Source organism: Dunckerocampus dactyliophorus, chromosome 13 (genome assembly GCF_027744805.1).
Source record: "Dunckerocampus dactyliophorus isolate RoL2022-P2 chromosome 13, RoL_Ddac_1.1, whole genome shotgun sequence".
NCBI lineage: Eukaryota > Metazoa > Chordata > Actinopteri > Syngnathiformes > Syngnathidae > Dunckerocampus > Dunckerocampus dactyliophorus.
Genome location: NC_072831.1, coordinates 29,742,330 through 29,763,450, shown reverse-complemented (window position 1 = coordinate 29,763,450; position 21,121 = coordinate 29,742,330). Strand labels below are relative to the sequence as shown.

Sequence of the window (21,121 nt, the reverse complement as noted above, 5' to 3'; positions counted from 1 at the left end):
CGTCACTGGACAAAGACACGTGCCAGCAGTCGGGTCGACATAAGCGGGTTCCACTATTCAAGTCAGAAGTGTAGGACTTTATTATTCAAACATCTGAGTGGTATTACATAAAAAAAACGTGTGACAACACAAACGGTTGTATCAATAAACACATGCAACGTATCACCGGACCAGGAAGAACCTCGGCTAAAAGCTCAACTAAAACAATTTTAGAAAAACAGAAGGAAATTGGAAGCGTAAGCACTGAAATTGGCAAATATGAAAATTAAGTTAGAGAAACAAATCAAAAATGCCGAAACGTCCTTTTGCCTTTGAGCCGCAGCGTGCAAATCATCCGCTGACACAAATCTCCCCGTCCATGTTTCGTGCGCTGCGTGCACGTGTTACAGCATGTCGTCCTCTTCCCCCCCCCCCATACATGTCTGCCAGCTTTTTGAAGCGAGGCCCCCACTCGCTCAGACAGTCATAGTCCTGGTCTCCGCTGCTGGATGAGTTGAGAGTCGACAAGCTTCCCGCGTCGGAGCCCCCTCCCTCGTAGTCAAACACCAGCAGGGTGTCGTACGGGGGGGCCGTCGGGTCGTTGTCGGCTGCCTTCAGGTTCTGCGGGAGAGCGAGTCAAGCCAAATCAGACTTTACTGATATATAACTGATATACTGATATATTTATTGACACATTTATTGATGGAGCACGTTTTGAAACGGGGTGTTGGGGGGGGGGGGGGGGGGGGGGGGGGACGCTGGCATCTACGTGGAGACGTCGTGGGATTGTCACACAATGACTCGATGACTTTGACTCACGTCGTCAATGAAGTTGCCGATCTCCTCCGGGTTGGCAGGACGAGGTCGGTACTGCGGGGCCGGCAGGAAGTTGGGCACCACATCGTTCCGGAAAACCTCAGGGCGGTTGTCCAGGCCTTGGTGGAGGACGCTGAGATCATAGTCCTGCAAGACAGGCAATCCGTGCTTCATTTGATTGGCCAGAACAGACGCACGCGCAGTCGTCCCTCCTTTATCACGATTCATTGGATCCAGGCCCGACCGTGGTAAGTGAATTTCCACAAAGTAGGATTCAATTTCAATAAATGCAACATTTTAGTAGTTGGAGCACATCCCCCGTTATTAGAGCCCTGTAGGCATGAAATAACACCCCCATAGTCACCTTTACACTCCTGGTGCAGGCTATGGGATCACTGCAGGGACCTGAGCGACGGTCACGGCTGAATAGCATGCTAGCAGTTTCTTTATTCGGAACCCAAGGGAGGCTTTCAAACAGAGTGGGGAAGAGAGAAAGTATAAAGCCAAAAACCTACCACTTCCGCACAGAATGGGAGGAGAACTCCTTTAGACGATCATGTTGGCCATGTGACCATGTGACGTAAGGTAATGTGTCATCAATGTTTGGTGTTGTTACTGACACCTAGTGGCCAGAGGGCTACATACAACTTGTAGTTACGTTTGTTTTGGGCCACAGACGTCCACAACAAAGCCTCAATTTAGTTAGTTTTGAGTTTGGAAAAACTGCAATACTGATATTGAAATGGCGATGTAGCGAGGGACGACTGTAACGTCTTTAGCATTTGGATTTATTTTTTTATTTATTACTTCTACATGTAGCCACTATTTCCCAAACTCCCAAACTGACACGTCAGCATTGTAAGATTTGGATTTTTTTCCCGGACGGCTGCTTCCAGCAGAAGCTGTCGTCTCACCAACGAAACATCACTGACACCTAGTGGTCAGTGTGGAACACTGCATCTTGCATCTTTGAACGCATGTTCTCAGTGTCATTTTTTTCATTTAGCCATTTTTATGCTTGAAAATGCTTAATTTAGGCCAAAACATGTAGGTTTTTGTTTTTGTACTAAGTAGGCCATAGTCAACCAGAAAATAGCCATCATTGAAAGATTTATCATTTATCATTCATATCATATCATATCATATCATAACATTTATCTCCAAGGGAAATTCACGTTTCCAGCAGCTCTGCAAAAGGGTCCTAAGAAACGTAATCACTTTAAAACAAGACAAAGCAGAATAAATAAGAAGAAGAAGAAGAAGGAGATAAGTGAATAAGTCCAGCCAGTCCTGTGTGTTTTTACGGCTCCTCATCTCTGTGGTGTGGGGGAGGAATGACCCCCTCATGCTATCAGTGGAGCAGGGCAGTGATAGTAATCTGCCACTGAAACTGCTCTTCTCTCTTCTGTGCTGCTTGTGTTTTAAAAGTTTCCCTGTTTTTTAGGGAGCGAGATCATAACGACTGTCTCCAAATGCACGCTGTCCCCACACATCAATCCTTGCTCAAAAGACCTTGGACTGACTTGGAGAAAAGAAGTGGCTTTAGTGGTAGTAATTTACCTGATCATCCTCCCCACCTCCCTCTTCATCGTAGTAGTAGATGTTGTCTCGGACATCGTCGTCCTGCAGCAGAGGCTCCTTGTGCTCTCCCCTCCTGCGCCTTGCGAACATCAGCAGCAGGAGCAGCAGCACTGGGGGCACAGCAAAAACAAGCAGATGACCACCACGGCCGATTCAGCCGCACTGCTGCCAGGTGCCGAGCGAGAGCGGCGATGTCATACTCACAGAGAAGCAAGAGGATTCCTCCCAGTATTCCCAGGATAACTGGCAAGTCCGTGCCGCCCGCCACACGGCCCTTGCAGACCACTTCTTCTCCGGTGCAGTCGCACACTTTGGCCTGAACGGTGCTGTCCTGCTCTAGACCCTGGTTGTCCGCCACCCGTAGAACCACCATGTACTCCCCACTTGCCAACTCCGTGGCCAAATTCAAGATGATTCCCGTTTCTGCAGCAAGTAAAAGGAGGTTACAACCTTTTGTTCTTCTCGCGTGTGCGTCTCAAAACCATTACGTGAATACTTGGCAATTTTCTAAGCCACACTACTCTCCAAAATACAGTGGAAGCTAATATATATCGTCATACGCGGCCATTTACCCTGACTGGGACACAGTCGCCTGTACCAAGTGCTGACATCCTTTACCCACTACGCCAATCAGCCACTTGGGTTGCGTTGTGGAGGGGTTTATGCAGCTTTCAGAATGGCATTGCATGCGCGGCAGATACTTCACCTTTATGACTGCTTGTGTTTAATTACCAAATAAATGCATGACAAAAGATGCACTTCCTGTCTTTCACATTTAGTGAGCACCGCTACTCGCTAGATATAGCAACCATGTCGCTAAATTATTGACGCAGATCTCTTCTATGTACAGGGTGTGTTATGAAGCGGAGTTGGTCACCACAGTACCATTTTGTTAGTAAGCAGCAAGCTTAGTAGTAATCAAGACACCCACTTAACCCTTGACCCTTCTGTACGACGTCACCGATAGGCCTGACTTTCATTTCTGCTGCTAACTTCACTGGAAGTGATTGCCTGTGTTTGTAAAGTTGGCAGTCAGCCAAATGTAACCGGTGTAAATACAACGGCTGGGTGATTAAGGGTGCAGGCAAGTCCGAACATCTACAGTATGTGTTTTGATCCAACAAATCTTAAGTAACTTTGATCAAATGCAGAATTACTACAGTTTCTGCATGGACATTAACACAGCAGCGACTGTTTAACAAAACAGCCACACTTGCTAACACGGTGAACACGGACCGCAAGGCTTAGAGTGTGCGTACAACACAATGTGCGGTTTCAACCCTGCCACTTCCACATTACGTGTACCATCAATCAGAGCAGCGATGCCGTAGCTCACAGTCTGATTGGCTTCTGGCCGCCCTGTCACGTTTTAATCTGGAGAGATGTCGTGACACGCCTAGTAATCGGTCCACATAAACAGGTTCCACTGGATGACATCCATTCTCATGCGGGTGAGTGCGAAGGAAAGTTAAGGTACAGATTTGTCGAGGATGTATTTTCTTGTGATTGTGATGCAAAAAAAACAAACAAACAAACAAACAAGTACTTACTGGAGTCGTTCATTTTCACCGTCCAGTTGTTTTTGGACAAGCCCTCTAAGGCGACTCGGTAAGGACCAGCAAAACCAGGTCCATCTTTATCCGTTACAGACAGAACCTGAGGAGCTGACTTTTTGTTGCACACCTAGGAAGCAAAATGGACCCGTTTGAAAATAACTGTTGGCACCGGGAACCGTGCGCGCGACTCTCCGGCATCCATCATTCAAGAAAAAGACAACATTTACCGTGAAGGAACGCTCCTCGATTGTGGGTGCGTTGTCATTAACGTCCTCGAGGACGATCATCAGCGTGCCCGTTCCAGTGGCCGGGACTTCATCTAGTTAACACACGTTAAAGCAACGTTCCAATTAGAATCCTGGCAGGCTTGGAATTCTGTACTGTTGAATTCTTCACTGTAGTGAAGAGCGATGGCATGGCGGCCATGTTGTGACTTGGCTACGCTGCACCTGCGCTATTGTTCGTGTACGATCCGTAACGCTAAGGGACAGACTGTTGGCTTACCGTTGTCATACGCGCCAATCAGTGCAGTGTATTTGTTGTCCTTGACAAAGATGGCTTCTCTGTCCATGGGGGTCTTCACCGTGATCAGACCCGTCTCTTTGGCCACGTTCAACCAGCCTGCGGGGTCGCTAATGATTTTATACCTGGACATTTGGAAGATGCAGACAATTCCAACAGCATGGAAGTTATAATCGACGAAGCCTTCGATGACCGCTGCTTTTCAAGGAGTCGTGTTCTTACATGACTTTCTGCTTGCGTGCGATGTCGGGGTCCGACGCGGTGTACTGCACCACATCAGCGTCGATGGGAAGGTCTTCGCGTTTAGACACAAGTTTCTGCACCGGATCAAAGACCGGAGCCTCGTTTACGTCGAGCACTGTTACCACCACGGTCGCAGTGGCAGTGGGCAAGGGCGTGGCGAACGGCACTTCGTTCTCCACAGCGACCAGCAAAGTGTGCTTGCCACTCTTCTCAAAGTCCAGGCCCTGTTTTCATGAAAGGGGAACAACATTACAATTCATTTACGCTGCACAGCTAAAAACAATCCATCTCAAATGTCCTCACAACTGGACGTTCACATCGAAATTTGACTAAATGGCCCCAATTTAGAATTGAGAGTTAGACAAAGTAAAACCTTATTCAACGTTCGGTACAACTGTAGAATCCTGCACGTTGATCGATGCCATTCTTTTAAAAATACGATTGAAAAGAATCGTTAACGACCTTGAACTGGAAAAATATGCCTGTCCTCGACTTTACCATCAATTCTCATCATTTCAATCCTTCAGAAATGTTTCTTTTCTTTTTTTTTTTTTTTAAATCCTATCTACTTGACGCTTATTGTCGTTAAAAACATCAATTTACCGTAAACTCCTCGGTATAAGCCACACATGTTCATGTCATAAAATGGCATATTCCAATGAAGAACATTAAACTAATCAAACAGCAGATTAGCACTCAAAAGGTGTACCTCAGAAATATACAAACATGTACCAGTGTGAGTTTAAAATGGAAAAAAGTTTTCCCATAATGCATTTGGTCTGAGCAAACATTTCCTTGGAGGACAAGCGGCACAGAAAATGGTTGGAAGGTTGGCGCTGAAATGCTGTTTTGAGAGTGCTACCACTAGCAAACAGCACCTACTGTATTTGCGCTGAAGGTGCAACTAAACAAAACCTCAATTCCCCAAACAAAGCAAAGCGGCACTGGCCCTTGTCTCACCCAACTACAACACCTAGCGGCCAATGTAGAATACAGTGCTACATTCACAATTAGAATGCCTTCTTCTGCATGCAATACAATTTGTATTTTAGCTCATTTACTTTTACATGAAAATGCTTCATTTCGCTTCAGACAAAAATAAGTACAATTTGCTTAAACATGCACATTTTCCTCCTACTGATGGGCAGAATTCAACCACACAACAGCAATCATTTGTTCATTCATTCATTTTTGAAAAAAACACAATTGCGTGAGTGACGACTGTACTTCCAAATCAGGGAAAAAGCTCGGTTGTACCTTGACAGTCGTGATGATGCCCTCATTCTTGTTGCCGCTGGTTTTTACAGAGAAAAACTTTCCGGGATCACCATCAACAATCCTGAACTTGGCGTTCCAGGCTGGAGAATGTGGCTCGTCTCCGTCCGTTACAGACATCCTAACGACGACAGCGTCCACTTTGTTTTCTGCCACGGATGCGTCGTACTGTGGAAAAAACGCAAAAGCAGAAAGGGTTTACATCCACTCCTCACCACTACGGGGCCCTTGATGATTTATTTGAGCCATTCTTGGGTGATTTGAATTTTCTCTCATTCAGACAGGCACAACATTACACGATCAAGGCAAACACGTCAGTGACTGTTTTCCAACGTCAAAGCTGATGCACGTCAATATCTTGTTTTCCTTCTATGCTGCCAGCTGTAGTCAGTGATCATCGTTAAGATGATAACAGGGCTCGGCCTTGTCGAGTTATCAACTCATTCGATACCAAAGACGTATTTATACATTTGTACAAACCTGAACACCCGATCCCAATAACGTACGTCTTTTACGTTTTTTTTGTTGCGCAAGGGGAAAAAAGCAGTGATGATGCAACTCCATGCTAATAGATTTCACTTCACATAATTTTTTTTTTTTTTTTTTTAAACAGCCACACGCTGGCAAAAGTGCATCTGATGAACTCGGCAGGGATGACGTGATGAAAAAACTCGCATGACAGGAAGGAGGAAGTGAGCGTGGAGGAATGTAGCGCGCAGAAGGTTCGCATTAGAGGGAAATTTTACAGTATAGTTCAGTTCCAAATGTAAAAACTGTAAATATTTCATGGTGTTATATTTGTAAATTGTTATCATGTAAAGCCAACCGCCTGTCACGATAATAGATAGATTAATCAAACAATAACAAAAAGATAAGATATGCCTTATTAGTCCCACAAGGGGAAATTCCAGGTGGATAATTATGAGCCCTGGATAAATGGACTTGTGCAGGTATGCATGTGTTTCATCTCCTTGTCTCTCTGTGCCACACAGGCTGGACGACATGAGGGTTCAACCTGTGCGTATTGTTTCTCTAATGGAATGAACAGAGAGAGTGAGCCCTCATCAACCTCTTTGTGGTGGCGGGCCTATTCGTGAGACAGCATACGCCAACATGACCGAATGCAAAGAAGCGATAGTTTCTAAGGCGAACGCAACAGCCCCAGTGCGGGAATATTTATGGTTTGTTACCGATATTATCGATTATCCACAATCATTTGTAGCACAATTATCGACCTGCAAATGTTTTTATTGTGACAGGCTTTTTTTGTGTCAAAGTGTCAAACTGCAGAGCCAAAAGTGTACTTACAGAGTTCTGAGTAAACACCGGAGCGTTGTCATTGCTGTCTGTCACAGTGAGGATGACGTTGGCCTGCCCAGTCAAGCCTTCACCCACCATGTCAGCTGCCTGTACCACCAGTGTGTACTTTGGATATTTCTGTTGGAAGACAAAAAGAAACATAAGCAAGTGACAAAACTGACAGTTGTCAACCGGGGTTGCACAAAATCTCAATTCACACTGTGAAAGGGTGATGGGTTTGTGTTGTTCTGAACATTCATTTCCCAGGATACGAATGTGAGAAAGGGTTTGTGTTGTTCTGAATATTCACTTCCCACTGTATATCTGCTGACCTTGTCTACCAGGTGCTTGTTAAAAAATAGTAACTCTGCGTGCGAATGCCTGAGTTTCGGGGCCGGCCACCCCGTTCTCACGCTCGCACGAACAGACTGGTATAAAGAGGGGAGAGCGAAAACACCTAGACGGAGTCTGCTGCGGGTTGTGATCGAACGCCCAGCCGATTGACGCGAACTCTTCCACGGGTGTTGGCTCTCCACTCTGTTGGCGTAGGTAAGAGGCTTTTTCGCTGCAATCATATATCTTGTGTGTTGATGCTTAAATAAATACGCCCTTGTTTAGGCTAAAATACCTTGATGTGTCTGTGTCATTCTGTGTGCCGACTGAACACGATCCTCTAAAAATATTCTAAAACACACATTAACGTCACTGTTTTCTCATTGGGGCACGTTGGTCTTCATTGTGTTTTAGTATTTTGCATGCAAAACAAACAAAAGTAGTTCAAAACATGCCAAACAGTTTCATATACTTTCAGAAAAAGCCTACATCTCAGCTTTTATATTTAAACTACCGGTAGCTTCTGCAATCCTCCTCCTAAATGTCCTGATGTCTAATTTCATTTTAAGAATAAATAAAGCTGCTGGTCCTCGTGCCAAACTTTGGACATGATGACGACGAATGAGGAGGTCCTTACCTCTCTGTCTAAGCCACCCGCATTGATTCTGATGGCTCCAGTCACTGGATTGATGACAAAAAGACCAGCTCTGGGCAGCTCCGGCACTTGACTGATAATGCGGTAACGGATATCAGAGTTGTCTGTGTTTGGCTGGTCCGCATCGGTGGCAACCACTTTAATCACCTCAAAACCTACAGGTGGACAAATAAAGGGTTAGACTTCCGACATTGCAGATGATTACAGATCGACGTTGCCAATTTGGCAAATAAGTTTAGATGGCCACATGTTATTTTTTATTTGCCCTCGCTCAGTGACATGTTGTAATGGGACCGTCTGAATAGCTTGTCACAACTACAGTAGATTAGTACATTTTATTTGGACTTTTTTTTTTTTTTTTACACATAAGTCATTTTTATTGTTGATTATTTTTACACTTTAACACGTTCGTTCCCTATATGACAGGTGTCAGAGTTGGTTCGCATTGCCGTTTCCAGTGAGCGTTGGACTCCACCAGGGCTGCCTTTTGTCACCGATTCTGTTCATCGGTACTGTACTGTACTTTTATGGACAGAATTTCTAGGCAGGGTTCTGGTTTGGTGGCTGCAGGATTGGGTGTCTGCTTTTAGCAGATGATGTGGTCCTGCTGGCTTTATAGAGTCGTGACCTTCAACTCTCACTGGATCAGTTCACAGCCGAGTGTGAAGCGGCTGGGATGAGAATCAGCACCTCGTAGTCAGAGTCCATGGTTCTCACTCGGAAAAGGATGGAATGCCATCTCCAGTTTGGGGATGAGCTCCTGCCCAAAGTGGAGGAGTTTAAGTACCTCAGGGTCTTCACTAGGAAGGATGGAACGCGATATCGGCAGGCGGATCGGTGCGGTGTGTGCAGTGATGCGGACGCTGCATTGGTCGGTTGTGAAGAGGGAGCTGAGCCGAAAGGCAAAGCTCTCAGTATACGGGTCGATGTATGTTCCTACCCTCACCTACGGTCATGAGCTCTGGGTAGTGATCGAAAGGACAAGATGGCGGGTACAAGCGGCCGAAATGAGTTTTCTCCGTAGGGTGGCTGGGCTCTCCCTAAGAGATAAGGTGAGAAGCACTGTCATTTGGAAAAACTGGAGTAGAACTGCTGCCCCCCCGCATTCAGATCCAGATGAGGTGGTTTGGTCATCTGGTCAGGACGTGGTGTTCAGGGCACTTTGGACAGGTAGGAGGCCTGGAGGAAGACCCAGGGCACGTTGGAGAGACTATGTCTCTCTCAACTGGCCTGGCCTTTGCAATTCTGTTATTCGGTGGTGGGGGTGGTATACCACCGCCACACATAAGATTGCAGTCCTATGTGAAACGGCGGAACAATACTTCTATACGAGTCCAACATGCAAGGACCAAGCAAGAGCAACTGTGCTCATCAAACCTGACGGAAGAATTAACATTACCTTTCGGCGATGCCTCAGCTACTTCCCCGACGAACGTGTCATTTGTAAAAACAGGTTTGTTGTCGTTCTGATCGATGACATTCACGATAATCTCCATGGGCTCTTCAGCATTTCCTGAACCGTCCGCCACAGCGTGCGCTTGAAACTGCAGAGGAGTACGAGCGAGTGCTCCAGATTAGGTTTTGCATTCTAGCATTAAGACTAAAAATAAGCAGGTGTGTATTTAGCTAGACATGCAAGAGGATCTTACCAAGTACTTGGACTGCTTCTCCCTGTCCAGCGGTTCTGTCAGGTAAAGATTACCCGTGTCTCTGTCCATGTTAAAAAGTCCAACAGGAGGCTGATCAGCTCCCGGACCGGTGATGCTGTAGTAAATCTTCTTCAGTTTGTCTTCGTTGGAGCGAATCTGCACAACCCAGTAGGAAAGCAGTGACGACTTGGACGCATGGAAACACCATCCAAACAAAGACTGCAGGTTGCAAATGGCCCTTAGGCCGCACTTTGGACAACGCTGCTTTGAAAAAGGTCTTTGCCAGGGTTGAGCGTGTGGCCACACTCCATTATTTGGGACCAGCCGGGACACGGGTATGCCAAGATACCACTGTATAAATGCTCCGCTAACTTCTTGTTATTTGTGACAACTCCAATCACAGCGACAGTAGGTACAAATAACTTTGGTCTTGTTGCCAGAGCCATCTGCCAGGGCTTTGAAGCAAAACTTACCAATCAAAACACCCTTTTCGTTCTGTTTCTGCTAAGTATTTGTTCCTGCTTGTGGCTCAGTCATCACCTCTGTGTTTCCTCAAACTACGGTGTGGGCCGAGGGTCAAACAGGACTTCTGCCGTAACTTCGACAGCCCTACTTCAGGCAAAATCATTTACATGAGCGCTTCCAAAACTGCATTCTGTGCGTCCTGACATCACAAGTCTTTCATAACTTGATGTTTGTGTGACACGTTTTACTTTGGTCGAAAAAAATAAAAGGATTTTTTTTTCTTAAAATTTGACATAATCCAGGTCAAAGTTCAAACAAAAACATGCAAAGGAGTATTATTTAACTCATTCAATGGCAAGGACATATTGATTATCCCCAAAGGCCGATCCCAACATTTTTTATACGTATTTTACGGGCGTATTTTACCAGAGTCAAGAAGAGGTGATGATGCAACCCTCCACGGCACTTTTAAGCCACAAAAACGGCCAGAAAGGGCATTTGATATGAGCCCAGCAGGGGTCATGTTAACGGATGAATCACACAATCACACAGGAAGGAGGAAGTGAGAGAGCGTGGCTGAGTGTAGCGCACAGAAGGTTATGCATTTAGGATACTTCAAACACATGCACACACACATAGTTCAGTTCCAAATGTGCAAATTGAAAATACTTGGTGTTATATTTGTAAATAAATTGTTATTTTGATGTAAAACAACCTTTTTGTGTTGTTTGTTGGTAAAAAAAAGTAAAAAAAAAATATATATATATATATCTATATATATATATACTGTATATATATGTGTGTGTGTGTGTGTGTGTGTGTGTCAAACTGAAAGTTATGCATGACACAAAAAGTTGGTTTTCACCCTCTCTTTTTTAGTCAGGAACTGATATTATCCTGAAACTTACCTATGTTCGACTGCTAATGACTAAAGGACGGAAAAAGGTAGAAACTAACTTATTTTCCTGATGAAAGACGGGAGTCTAATGTTTCTTTTTGTAGGTTCCATGTTTGTATAGCCACACAACACAATATTCTATGTGCCTTGAAAGATCAGTCAAAATGGCCGCTACTGAAGGGGTTGTCTTCTGAAAAATGGCTGGGATTGAATACGTTGACATTTACTGGAATCAGACCCAGAAATGAAGTTTTTTTTGGAAGAATACTCATGAGGACTCACCTGGGATACTTTGAGGGGGTAAGGACCTCTGTCGTTCTCAGCAACATTAATGTCAGGGATAACCCAGTCTCTCTTCCTCCTCTTCAAGCCGCTGTTAGCATTTGGAAAACGCAAAACGGGCACGTCTGAATCATCTGCTGCCTGTAAAGAAACGAGAGGCGACGTGGTCAACCCTTTCACAAAAGCATGAATTCATTGTTAAAAACAAGACTTAACAGTATTTCGTAGAGACACAAAGACGTGGACACATCCACAAATACAGAGACAGTCGTCCCTCATTTATCGCGGTTAATTGTTTGCAGACCCCACCGTGATAAGTGAATTTCCTGAAAGCAGGGTTCAATATTAATAAATGGAATGTTTTGGTAGTTATGGCATTTCGATTACAATCCTCCAAACACGCTTTCGTTGTGCACTGGTTTTTTTTTTACAACTTTGATCCTTGTGGTATTTTTGTATTTTTTGCAGGAAGCAGCTAATTGGCCCCGCCCTCTCCGGAGCCTATAAATGTGAGCAGGTGTGTTCTGCTTTCTGTTCCCTAGTCTGGTCGTGCTGCCTTCGTTCGCTGCAGGCTCGTTCCCGCCTCGTCATGCAATCAGGACGCAGAACACACTGCGTGGGTTCTCCCTGAGCCAATAAGTACTGTTGCGGCTCTATATTTAGCCAGCTATCGTCTACTGTGGGTTCCTGTAAACACATACTGAGACTAGGTGGAGCTGCACACGTCTTCAACTCTCACATGAGTATACAACACCCTCTACTGGTAGCAGTAGTAAATACAGCAACAGACGCATATGGAGCACCCATAGATCACTAATACACCACAAGGACGCATAACACAATGCCCATTTCATACACAGAAAAAAACCCACATGCAAACTTGTACTTTAAAAAAAATCCACAAAACAAGTCCGCAACGTAGCGAGGGAACGTGGCACTCATGAATAAACTTGGATGACTTGATGTTCTCCTTTTTAAACAGTTTATGTTGTCTTGGGTTCGCCATAGTCTCCTATTATCCAACATAGTAGCTTTATTGGAATAGATTTAATATCTCTTGGATATGAACAAAGTATCTATTCATTCATTTTCAATGCCGCTTGTCCTCAGAAGAGATCAGAGGCTATATACATATTTAAATCAAAAAACAATTAATCGATTACCAAAATAGCTGTTGATTAATTGGGTCACGGATTAACCATGGATTATTTGCTTAATGGTTGCAGCTCTAGAGGACGCCATGTTCAAACCACAGCGTAGCGAGGGACGACCGCATATTCATACACGATACGATGTACTGTGCGTCAGTGGTTCGGTTTTAACACTTCAGCCACAGCTTTCTGTGTTACAGCTTTGATCCAGCGGCTTCATGTTTGGAATGTTTTTAGAAAATGCCAACACACTGTAAGAAACAGTCAACATGAAAGCAAACTCTTTGGAACAGGTGCAAAAAAATAAAATCAATAAATAATATGAATCAAAACTGGCGTATTGTGACTTTCTTAGTAACTTTAGACATAATTTGTAAAGACCAAAAAATAAAACCAAAGCACGCGCTTGGACTTTAAGTGAACAACTGCCAATCCATGGGTATGTTTTGTAACTACCATTTTGAATGCCTCCTTGTCATTTCTAGGTCAGCCACTAGAGGGTAGTATTTACTGAAGATAGCCATTTCACTGCCACTGAGATTTCCAAATACTCCAAACCTTTCCACGTGTACCACGTTTAGGTACAACAGGTAATGAAACAATACATGCAAGTAGAAAGGTAAAGATTACTTAAGATTTTACTTCGGTACGAGCAAGGTAGGCAAATGGGGAGTCATGTCAGGTTCTTTAAGAGTGCCAGTGCAAATGTGATTCAAGAGCCTGCAGAACATATTTGGAGTTGTTCTGTCTATGTCTTGTGCACAAGGTGGCAGCTATCACTAAGAACTTGCAAGAAAAGCAATTGTATGACATCAAAAACACGCCTTTATTTAGGTAACGTATGTCCTCGCAAATGAGCACGCTGTGGGATTTGACGTTTATCTATTTCAGTCATGCAGCGGTGAAGGACCACAGTCTGTTTAACAGGATGTGAAACTTGGGCCCACCTTCCTGCAAAAACATCTTCAATAAGATTCAATAAACATCTTCTGCTTTGTCCCCTCATTCACATTTCCACAGGCACCTTTATGTCCTAAATGACTGTCACTTATACTGTACTATTCTTGCAACTAAAGCTTAATTGTGCATTTAAGGCACTGTACTAGTCAGTCATGTTATATGCCTCCCTTTCAGACTCCAGCTGTTAAGTGGGCTCCCGCACGGTACAAACGGTCTACTGCTAGGACGCCTGTAGCCACCAACTTTACACTGACACCATGTGTTTGCATGTACCATGTGTGCCTCCCCCATAGGCTTGCTTGGGTCCACTCAGCAGTGGATTCTACACTCGAATGCTCCAGCAATGAGGTCTCTCTTGTTGTGCAATATAGCCAAGTAAAACAAATACCCCATAAATCCAAAGTCAATTATTAGTACTAAACGCTGATCCTACAGTACCTCTGCATCCCTGGCAGGGTCCTCCTCTCCCACGTGCTCAGCGACTTGGTGGTTGTGATACAGTACCCTCAAAGGAAGAGTCATCTTGCGCCCTTCCGAGTCCCACGTGTGGATCAAAAATTCAATTTTGCCACGAAGAGAAACCGGTCTGTTTACCTAAACAACAAAAATCAGTCAAGGCCAACTAGGTTACGTTTTTGGGGATCATATATTCATGTATACTTCTCATCAAAATCTTAAGACCAGTTGAAAAATTGCTAGAATGATCATTTTGCTCATTTGGATCTTAATGAGGTTTTAAGTAGAGCTACAATATGCAAAAACAAGAAGGGGGGTGAGACAAAAAACATTTGGAAAAAGTAACTTATTGAAAACAACATTCAACTGAAATAGGCTGTTTATCAGCTGATCAAAAGTATAAGACCATTGCTCCAAAAATAACAGAACTCTCCAAACCAGAACCAAAAATGTTGTCAGTAGAACTCAGTAAAGAGGCGCTCCACCGTTCTTGTTCATCACTTCCAAAATGGCTTTGGGCATGCTTGATGCCAGTGTTTCCAGGAGGCTAGTGGGAACATTGCTCCAAGTGGTGAAGATGGCTTCACCAAGGCCATCAACTGTCTGGAACTGATGGCCATTTTTATAATCTTCCCTTGCCATCCATCCCCAAATGTTCTCTATGGGATTTAAATGAGGGGAACATGCAGGATGGTCCAAAAGAGTGATGTTACTCTCCCTGAAGAAGTCCTTTTTAAAGCCAGCATTGTGAACTGCAGCGTTGTCCTGTTGAAGAACCCAGCTGGTACCACACAGACGAGGGCCCTCAGTCATGAGGGATGCCCGCTGCAACATCTGCACGTAAGCGGCCACCGTTTGACGACCCCGCACCACCTGAAGCTCCTGTGTTCCACTGAATGAAAAAGCACCCCAGATCACGATGGTTCCCCCCCTCCACTGTGCCGGGAGGTGGCATCTCCTTGTCATGCCAGTAACATTGGAAGCCATCTGGACCGTCAAGGTTACATTTTTTGTCATCAGAGAATACAACTTTGTTGTACACCACTACACCTTTCAATGTCCCATGTTTGATGCTCCCTGGCAAAGTCTAAACGGGCACTTTTGTGGCGTTGAAGGAGACGAGGTCTTTGAATTCCTTTTTTGTTTTTTTAAAGCCTTTTCCCACAGATGGCGTCTGATGGTTATTGCGCTGCAGTCGGCACCAGTAAGGCCTTCATGTGGGTGGAAGACTGCCGTGTGTCTTGATGGACAGCCAATGGGAACCTCCAGCTCAGCGCAGGTGTGATTTTTTTGGGTCTACCACTTGACTTTTTTGTTCCATCATTTTTTTTGCTCAGGATCTTTCAAACAATTTACAATGACTGATTTCCTGCTCCCAACCTCAGCAGCAATGGCATACTGCGAGAGGCCTCGCTTATGCAGCTCCACAATCCCACCACATAGAAAAAGGGAAAGCTTCTTTTCTTAGCTTTACCAGCAGGAGGGCATGACAGTGGGAATGCCTGACACAAAATGAACATTTTGAGCAGATTTTGGCTCTTACAGCCTGTGGTCTTATACTTTTGATCAGCTGATAAACAGCCTATTTCAGTTGAATTGTTGTTTTCAATAAGTTACTTTTTCCAAATGCTTTTTGTCTCACCCCCCTTCTTGTTTTTGCATATTGTAGCTCTACTTAAAACCTCATTAAGATCCAAATGAGCAAAATGATCATTCTAGCAATTTTTCAACTGGTCTTAAGATTTTAATCAGGTCTGTACGCACGCACGCACGCACGCATGCACGCACACACACACTCACCATCAAGATCCCATCAGTCCGGACCGTGAAACGTGTGTCATCACTGCTGAAAGGAAATCTGCTGCGGCCCGAACAGTCAGTGAAGTCCACTATAGAATGGGGAAGAAGTACAGTACAGTGTATGCTATACATCAACAAAAAAAGACATGTACGTCCAACCAGTCTGTAAGTAGCAACTGCTGCAAGGCTCCAACAACACATTGCAGATAACGTACTTGCGGGCAACAACATTCATCCTGCCCACCAAAATGATTAGGCTGATAACTGGGGCTGTCACAAGAGCTTGCTAGACTAAAAAAATATTTCTTGTTCAGGAAAAATAATGTTTCTTGGGCACTCGGCCTTGGACCATAATAAATTCATTCATTACATAAGAAATGAAAATGAACTTGATTGTTTTGCCAGCCTTAACATATTGCCACGTTCACACATGTCTGTTTTGTTTTCTTCCCTCCCCACATAAAATGCAATATTGTTTCATACAAGTACAAAACCCGCTTCCCTCCATATAGAGAATATCATGAGAAATTGCTAAACAGATGATTAACTGTGATTTCACGCACTGACGTGTGCGAGTGACGGAGTTGAATTCTAACAGTAAGCGGGTTGCATCTCATCTTCATTGCGAAATACTAACATTGGGGAATTCATTGGAGAGATGTCGCAAAGAAAATGTTTTACATTTTCTTGTTAGGACAGTAGAACCCTCGGATTGACATGACCCAAAGCGGCCATGGCTTACGTTTACTGTGATTTGCCCAAAGACGTAAGGTAAAACGGTGATAATAAAAAGATTTTTGAATGGTTTTCCTTGATTAGTACAAAATGTAAACTGCATTTTGGTATTTGCAGAAAGAGATGAGAATAAAAGGATCTTATGCTGAAAGCTTTAAAAGGTGGCAGTTCCTTTGCTGTTGTTGCCACTCCCAACCTTTTTTTTTTCTCCTTTGCTCCATGACCACAAATATGCTTTTGCAAAAACACTCAAACCGTAACGAAGGTAACAACACAACACGTCGACATAAACTGACCCCTTAGGCTCTCTCACATTTAATGTCAACAAAAGCGGCCGCGTTTTAGAAGACATGGGGCGAGGACTTGATGAGTGGGTCGAAGGGAACCCAACTTAATCCAACTTGGTACTCTTGGATTACTAAGAAAAGAAACACGCATTTTGCATTTTAAGACACGACCCAGACTCTGCGAACGACCAGAGAAAGAGCAGTTGCTGACGTGCTCTGAAAAGAGACGATTTGCAAAACAGGCTTGGGGACATTGTTGCGCCCGGCAGGTAAGAACATTACTGAAAGTGCGGCAAGCTGGGACTCGCTCGTGCTCCGCGTGTCACTCATCAAAAGCACTCGTCTACAGAACCAGCTTCAGCCAAAAAGCTATTTATTCAAACTGGGGGGGGGGGGAGCATAGATATTCAGAGCTTTCCTTCCTTCCTTGGAAGCAGAAAAGACATGAACTGAAACTATACAACTATACAAGTGGAAGAACAGTGACATATGACATTGCTTACCTTTGCCCAGCAATGCGCCCCGTCTTAGCTGTCGTCTGCTCACTTTGAAAACCTTCATGTCTGACCCAAATCCGGGTACACATGATTGCTCCTCACACCAAACTAAAGCCTAAAAGAAACAAAAAAAAAGTTTGTTCAAACATCTTAGTCGAGTAGATTAGTTACTAAAAATAATAACGGACGTTTTTGTTAAAAAAAAAGGGGAGCTGACTCCATCCTTTCCCACATCTTAGAACAACTGAAGGTTGTGGTGGCCATTTTGCAGTTCTTCACATTGAATTCACATCATTAAACATCAGGGGTGTCCCGATACGATATTGATAAATATCGGGCCGATAACAGATGAAAAGAGTACTGTCTCGGATTATGTCGGCCTGCATCTAAAGTCTCCCGATGCAAGCACGTCTATCCAGCAGTGGCCGGACAGAGCTCACGTGATCACAAAAGCGTGTGCTAATGTGTTTCGTAAGAAGTAAGAGTGATGTCAGCCGTGTGTGGTTTTCGTTCACCGGGACCGGCTGCATTTTGAAGATCGAATAAAATCTCTCCTGTCACCGGCAAGAAGAAAAGGCAACACCACCATGCAGACATGCACCGTGGTGAAGTTACTTTCATGTTTGCCGTTGGGTATTCGGCTCCATAGCTTCAGCACCAGTTCCCCCTCCCTCACTGTGCCCTGACTGCTGTGTCATGGTGCGGGGAGCCTTCACAGGAAGTGCCGCTCTAACCGCTGGTTGTTTATACTAGGGACCATCAATAAATTACTATAGAGTTGAAGTAGGGTTGTCACGAATCGATAAATCAATTAATCTAACAATTTAAAAAAACAAAAGATCGATAATTATGAGACCGTCGATAAATGGACATGTGCGTGTATGCGTGTGTTTCATCTGCTCGTCTCTGTGCCACACAGGCTGGATGACAAGAGGGTTCTCTCTGCACCTGCCTGCGCGCACTGCTTCTATTCAGCCTCTTTGTGGAGGCGGGGCTACAAGTGAGTGGCTACAGAGTGTTTAGCAGTTAGCATATGCCGGCTCACGAAGCTAACATGAAAGAAGGTGCAGAAGCGATGGTTTCTGGAGGCGAATGCCACAGCCGACAGGCAGCAGAGCCTTCGTCCCAACAGTCAACGCTTACTGAGGCGTTTGGTCGGAAAATATAAACAATACAGTGCAAAATGGTGCGCGCTGTCGCTGGCTACATTGCAAAAACATACATACAGGCAACTTCTGTGTCAAGCTAATTCTCTCAAGTACACCATACACTATACTTGAGTACCATCTAGTGGTACAACCATGAATTACACCTCCCATGACAATTAATGACAAAAATTGTCTCAAAAAATGTCCATAAAAATCGATTATCAGCAATAATTTATAGCACAACTATTAACCAGCAAAATTGAAATGGCTACTGATACAGTTTATTAATGTTGAGGCCTACGACTTGTAAAACGTTGGTTCACTCGAATATTCTTTCATAACATTCTAATTGATTTGTATTTCTATACAGTAATATGACAAACAACCCAAACTGGAAGACATATGTAGTCGGCCATTTTGGTTTGCAGGTGCCGTTTTCAGTGGATTTGGGCAATTTTCTTTTGGGGGGGTGTTTGTCTACGTTGCCCATATGTTCCTTCATAACATTCCAATGCAGGCCACGTTTAATTTTTATTTCTAAAATACGACACGGGCGCATAAAAACAGCCAGCTGCGTGCTGTAAGTGGCCCCCGGGCCGCACTGTTGATACCAAGGGCCTCATACACAAAAAAAATTCCATCTGCATCACACAGTTTAGGCCAAACTATGCTGTGGAGTTCATTATATTTACAGAACAAACAACCTACATCTGACCTTTGTGTTATTTGTGTTATGTTTTAAGTGGAGGCAGAGCGCTTCCATGTTCGTTACCGAGTGTGACCAAGTTAACCTGTCGACGCCATTATGAAGGAGCAGGGCGAGGCCATTAAGCTCCAGGACAGGAACATCCCTACAGTACTTAACCATGAAGAAATGACGGCATGTAAATGATAAATAGTAGCTTTGTCTTAAGGACTGGATTAAATCCACACGTAAGTCGGTCTACCTTTAAACGGAGCAGTAAAAACGTAACCAAAATTACTTCCGTGTTCAGTGGGTGGCGTCTGACTGAATTCCAGGTGAAACGTTTAATCATTTAGTGATCTAAAAACACTAACATCACATATAAACTATAAGACAACAGCCGGAAAAGCAAATAAATCACTTGGACACGTTTAAAAGGCACCCCTCAAAAAAGAGACATTACTTACCAGAAGCAGGGCGAAGAAAGTCCCCGACACCGCGAACCTGGCGGCCCCCATCTTCTTGCCGATCCCCAAAATGTCCCCCTGCTCGCGACGACGACCAAAATGAAAGTATATCCCACCTCAGAGAGCGTCCGTGTCTACGGAGAGAAGTTTCAATGGACCGTGACAGACTTCAGAGAGTTCCGAGGGGTTTGCTCGTTGCTCAAAGAGATGAGTGGCTGCAGGTACGTTGAGGTCGTGACGTCAGCTCACAGGTGCGCGCCTTCCGCCTCCCGCATAAGGGCATCGAGGCTGACCCACGTGACCACACAGATACCAATGGTTTCTGTGGCGCTTTGAGTCATGAAACAAGCTTACGCACACATTTTACAAGTCTGGCACGGATACAACTTTACTATCCACCCTCCTCCCTCTCTTTCCCTCTCTCTCTCTCTCTCTCTCACACACACACACACACACACACACACACAGACCCGCTGACTATGTGACACGCGTGTCAGTAAAACTTGAAATCTGTTCAAATGTGTCCTACACAGCTTTGTGCTAGACATATTGATGTATAGGAAACATTTGGGGTGGTCGTCATGTGACTATCCCAGGAAATGGCCTCCCCAAAATGGCAGCTGTCAAGTAAGCTAGCTAATTTCCAAAAGCTTTTTTCTTTTTACCATGAAAGCTGATTTCAATCAATTTAACAATTGTAATGCTTTAATACGGTGTCCAATATTACAATTCTACAATTCAAGTTTTCCCCAATCTAATTTTCCAAAAATGACAACTTTATTTTGTTTGTTTCTCATAGTACAACTTTTTAAAAATCTAATATTTTTCCTTCAACTCTACACGACTAAAATGATGGAATTTTTCCTCATAATATTGCAAATTTACACTCGTAAAATTGAGTTTTCTCATTAGAATACAAATTTTCTCATAATATTTTGACTTTATTCTGGTAAAATTAGTTTCCCCCCCAACTACTTTGACTTTCTTTTTGTAAATTTATAATATAATAATAATAATATGACTTTATTCCAATATTATTACTGAATTTTCCAAAAATTACAACTTAATTTAAAAAAAAAAAAAATTTAAATAATATTATGACTTTAATATTATATCTAATATTTTAATATTCTACTAAAATTATGTTAGTTCTCCTCATAATATTCCAACTTTACTCCCATAATATTTTGACTTAATTCACATAATATTATAACTTTTTCCCAGACCTAATTTTCTAAAATTCCAACTTCATTTTGTTATGTTTGTTTCTCATAATATTACAACTTAAAAAAGAAAGTTTGTTCTGTATTGATTGTGGCTTTTCGCATTAAGACTACATCTTTTTTTTTTTTTTTTTTTACTATTTTTGACTTTATTCTTGT

General features: G+C 43.7%; 1 protein-coding gene across 1 annotated transcript; it reads right to left on the bottom strand.

The window, feature by feature from the left end:
- Nucleotides 1-56: 56 nt before the first annotated feature.
- Nucleotides 57-20,070, bottom strand: LOC129192282 (B-cadherin-like). The gene is given in 19 exon segments (XM_054796128.1): nucleotides 57-404; nucleotides 406-600; nucleotides 799-942; nucleotides 2,356-2,486; nucleotides 2,581-2,799; nucleotides 3,927-4,059; nucleotides 4,160-4,251; nucleotides 4,437-4,579; nucleotides 4,677-4,921; nucleotides 5,955-6,140; nucleotides 7,281-7,409; nucleotides 8,242-8,414; nucleotides 9,659-9,803; nucleotides 9,909-10,064; nucleotides 11,554-11,694; nucleotides 14,103-14,258; nucleotides 15,921-16,009; nucleotides 17,446-17,554; nucleotides 19,740-20,070. Coding segments are annotated over 19 exon segments (2,658 nt in total). The 5' UTR covers nucleotides 19,791-20,070; the 3' UTR covers nucleotides 57-383.
- Between the last annotated feature and the right edge of the window lie 1,051 nt (nucleotides 20,071-21,121).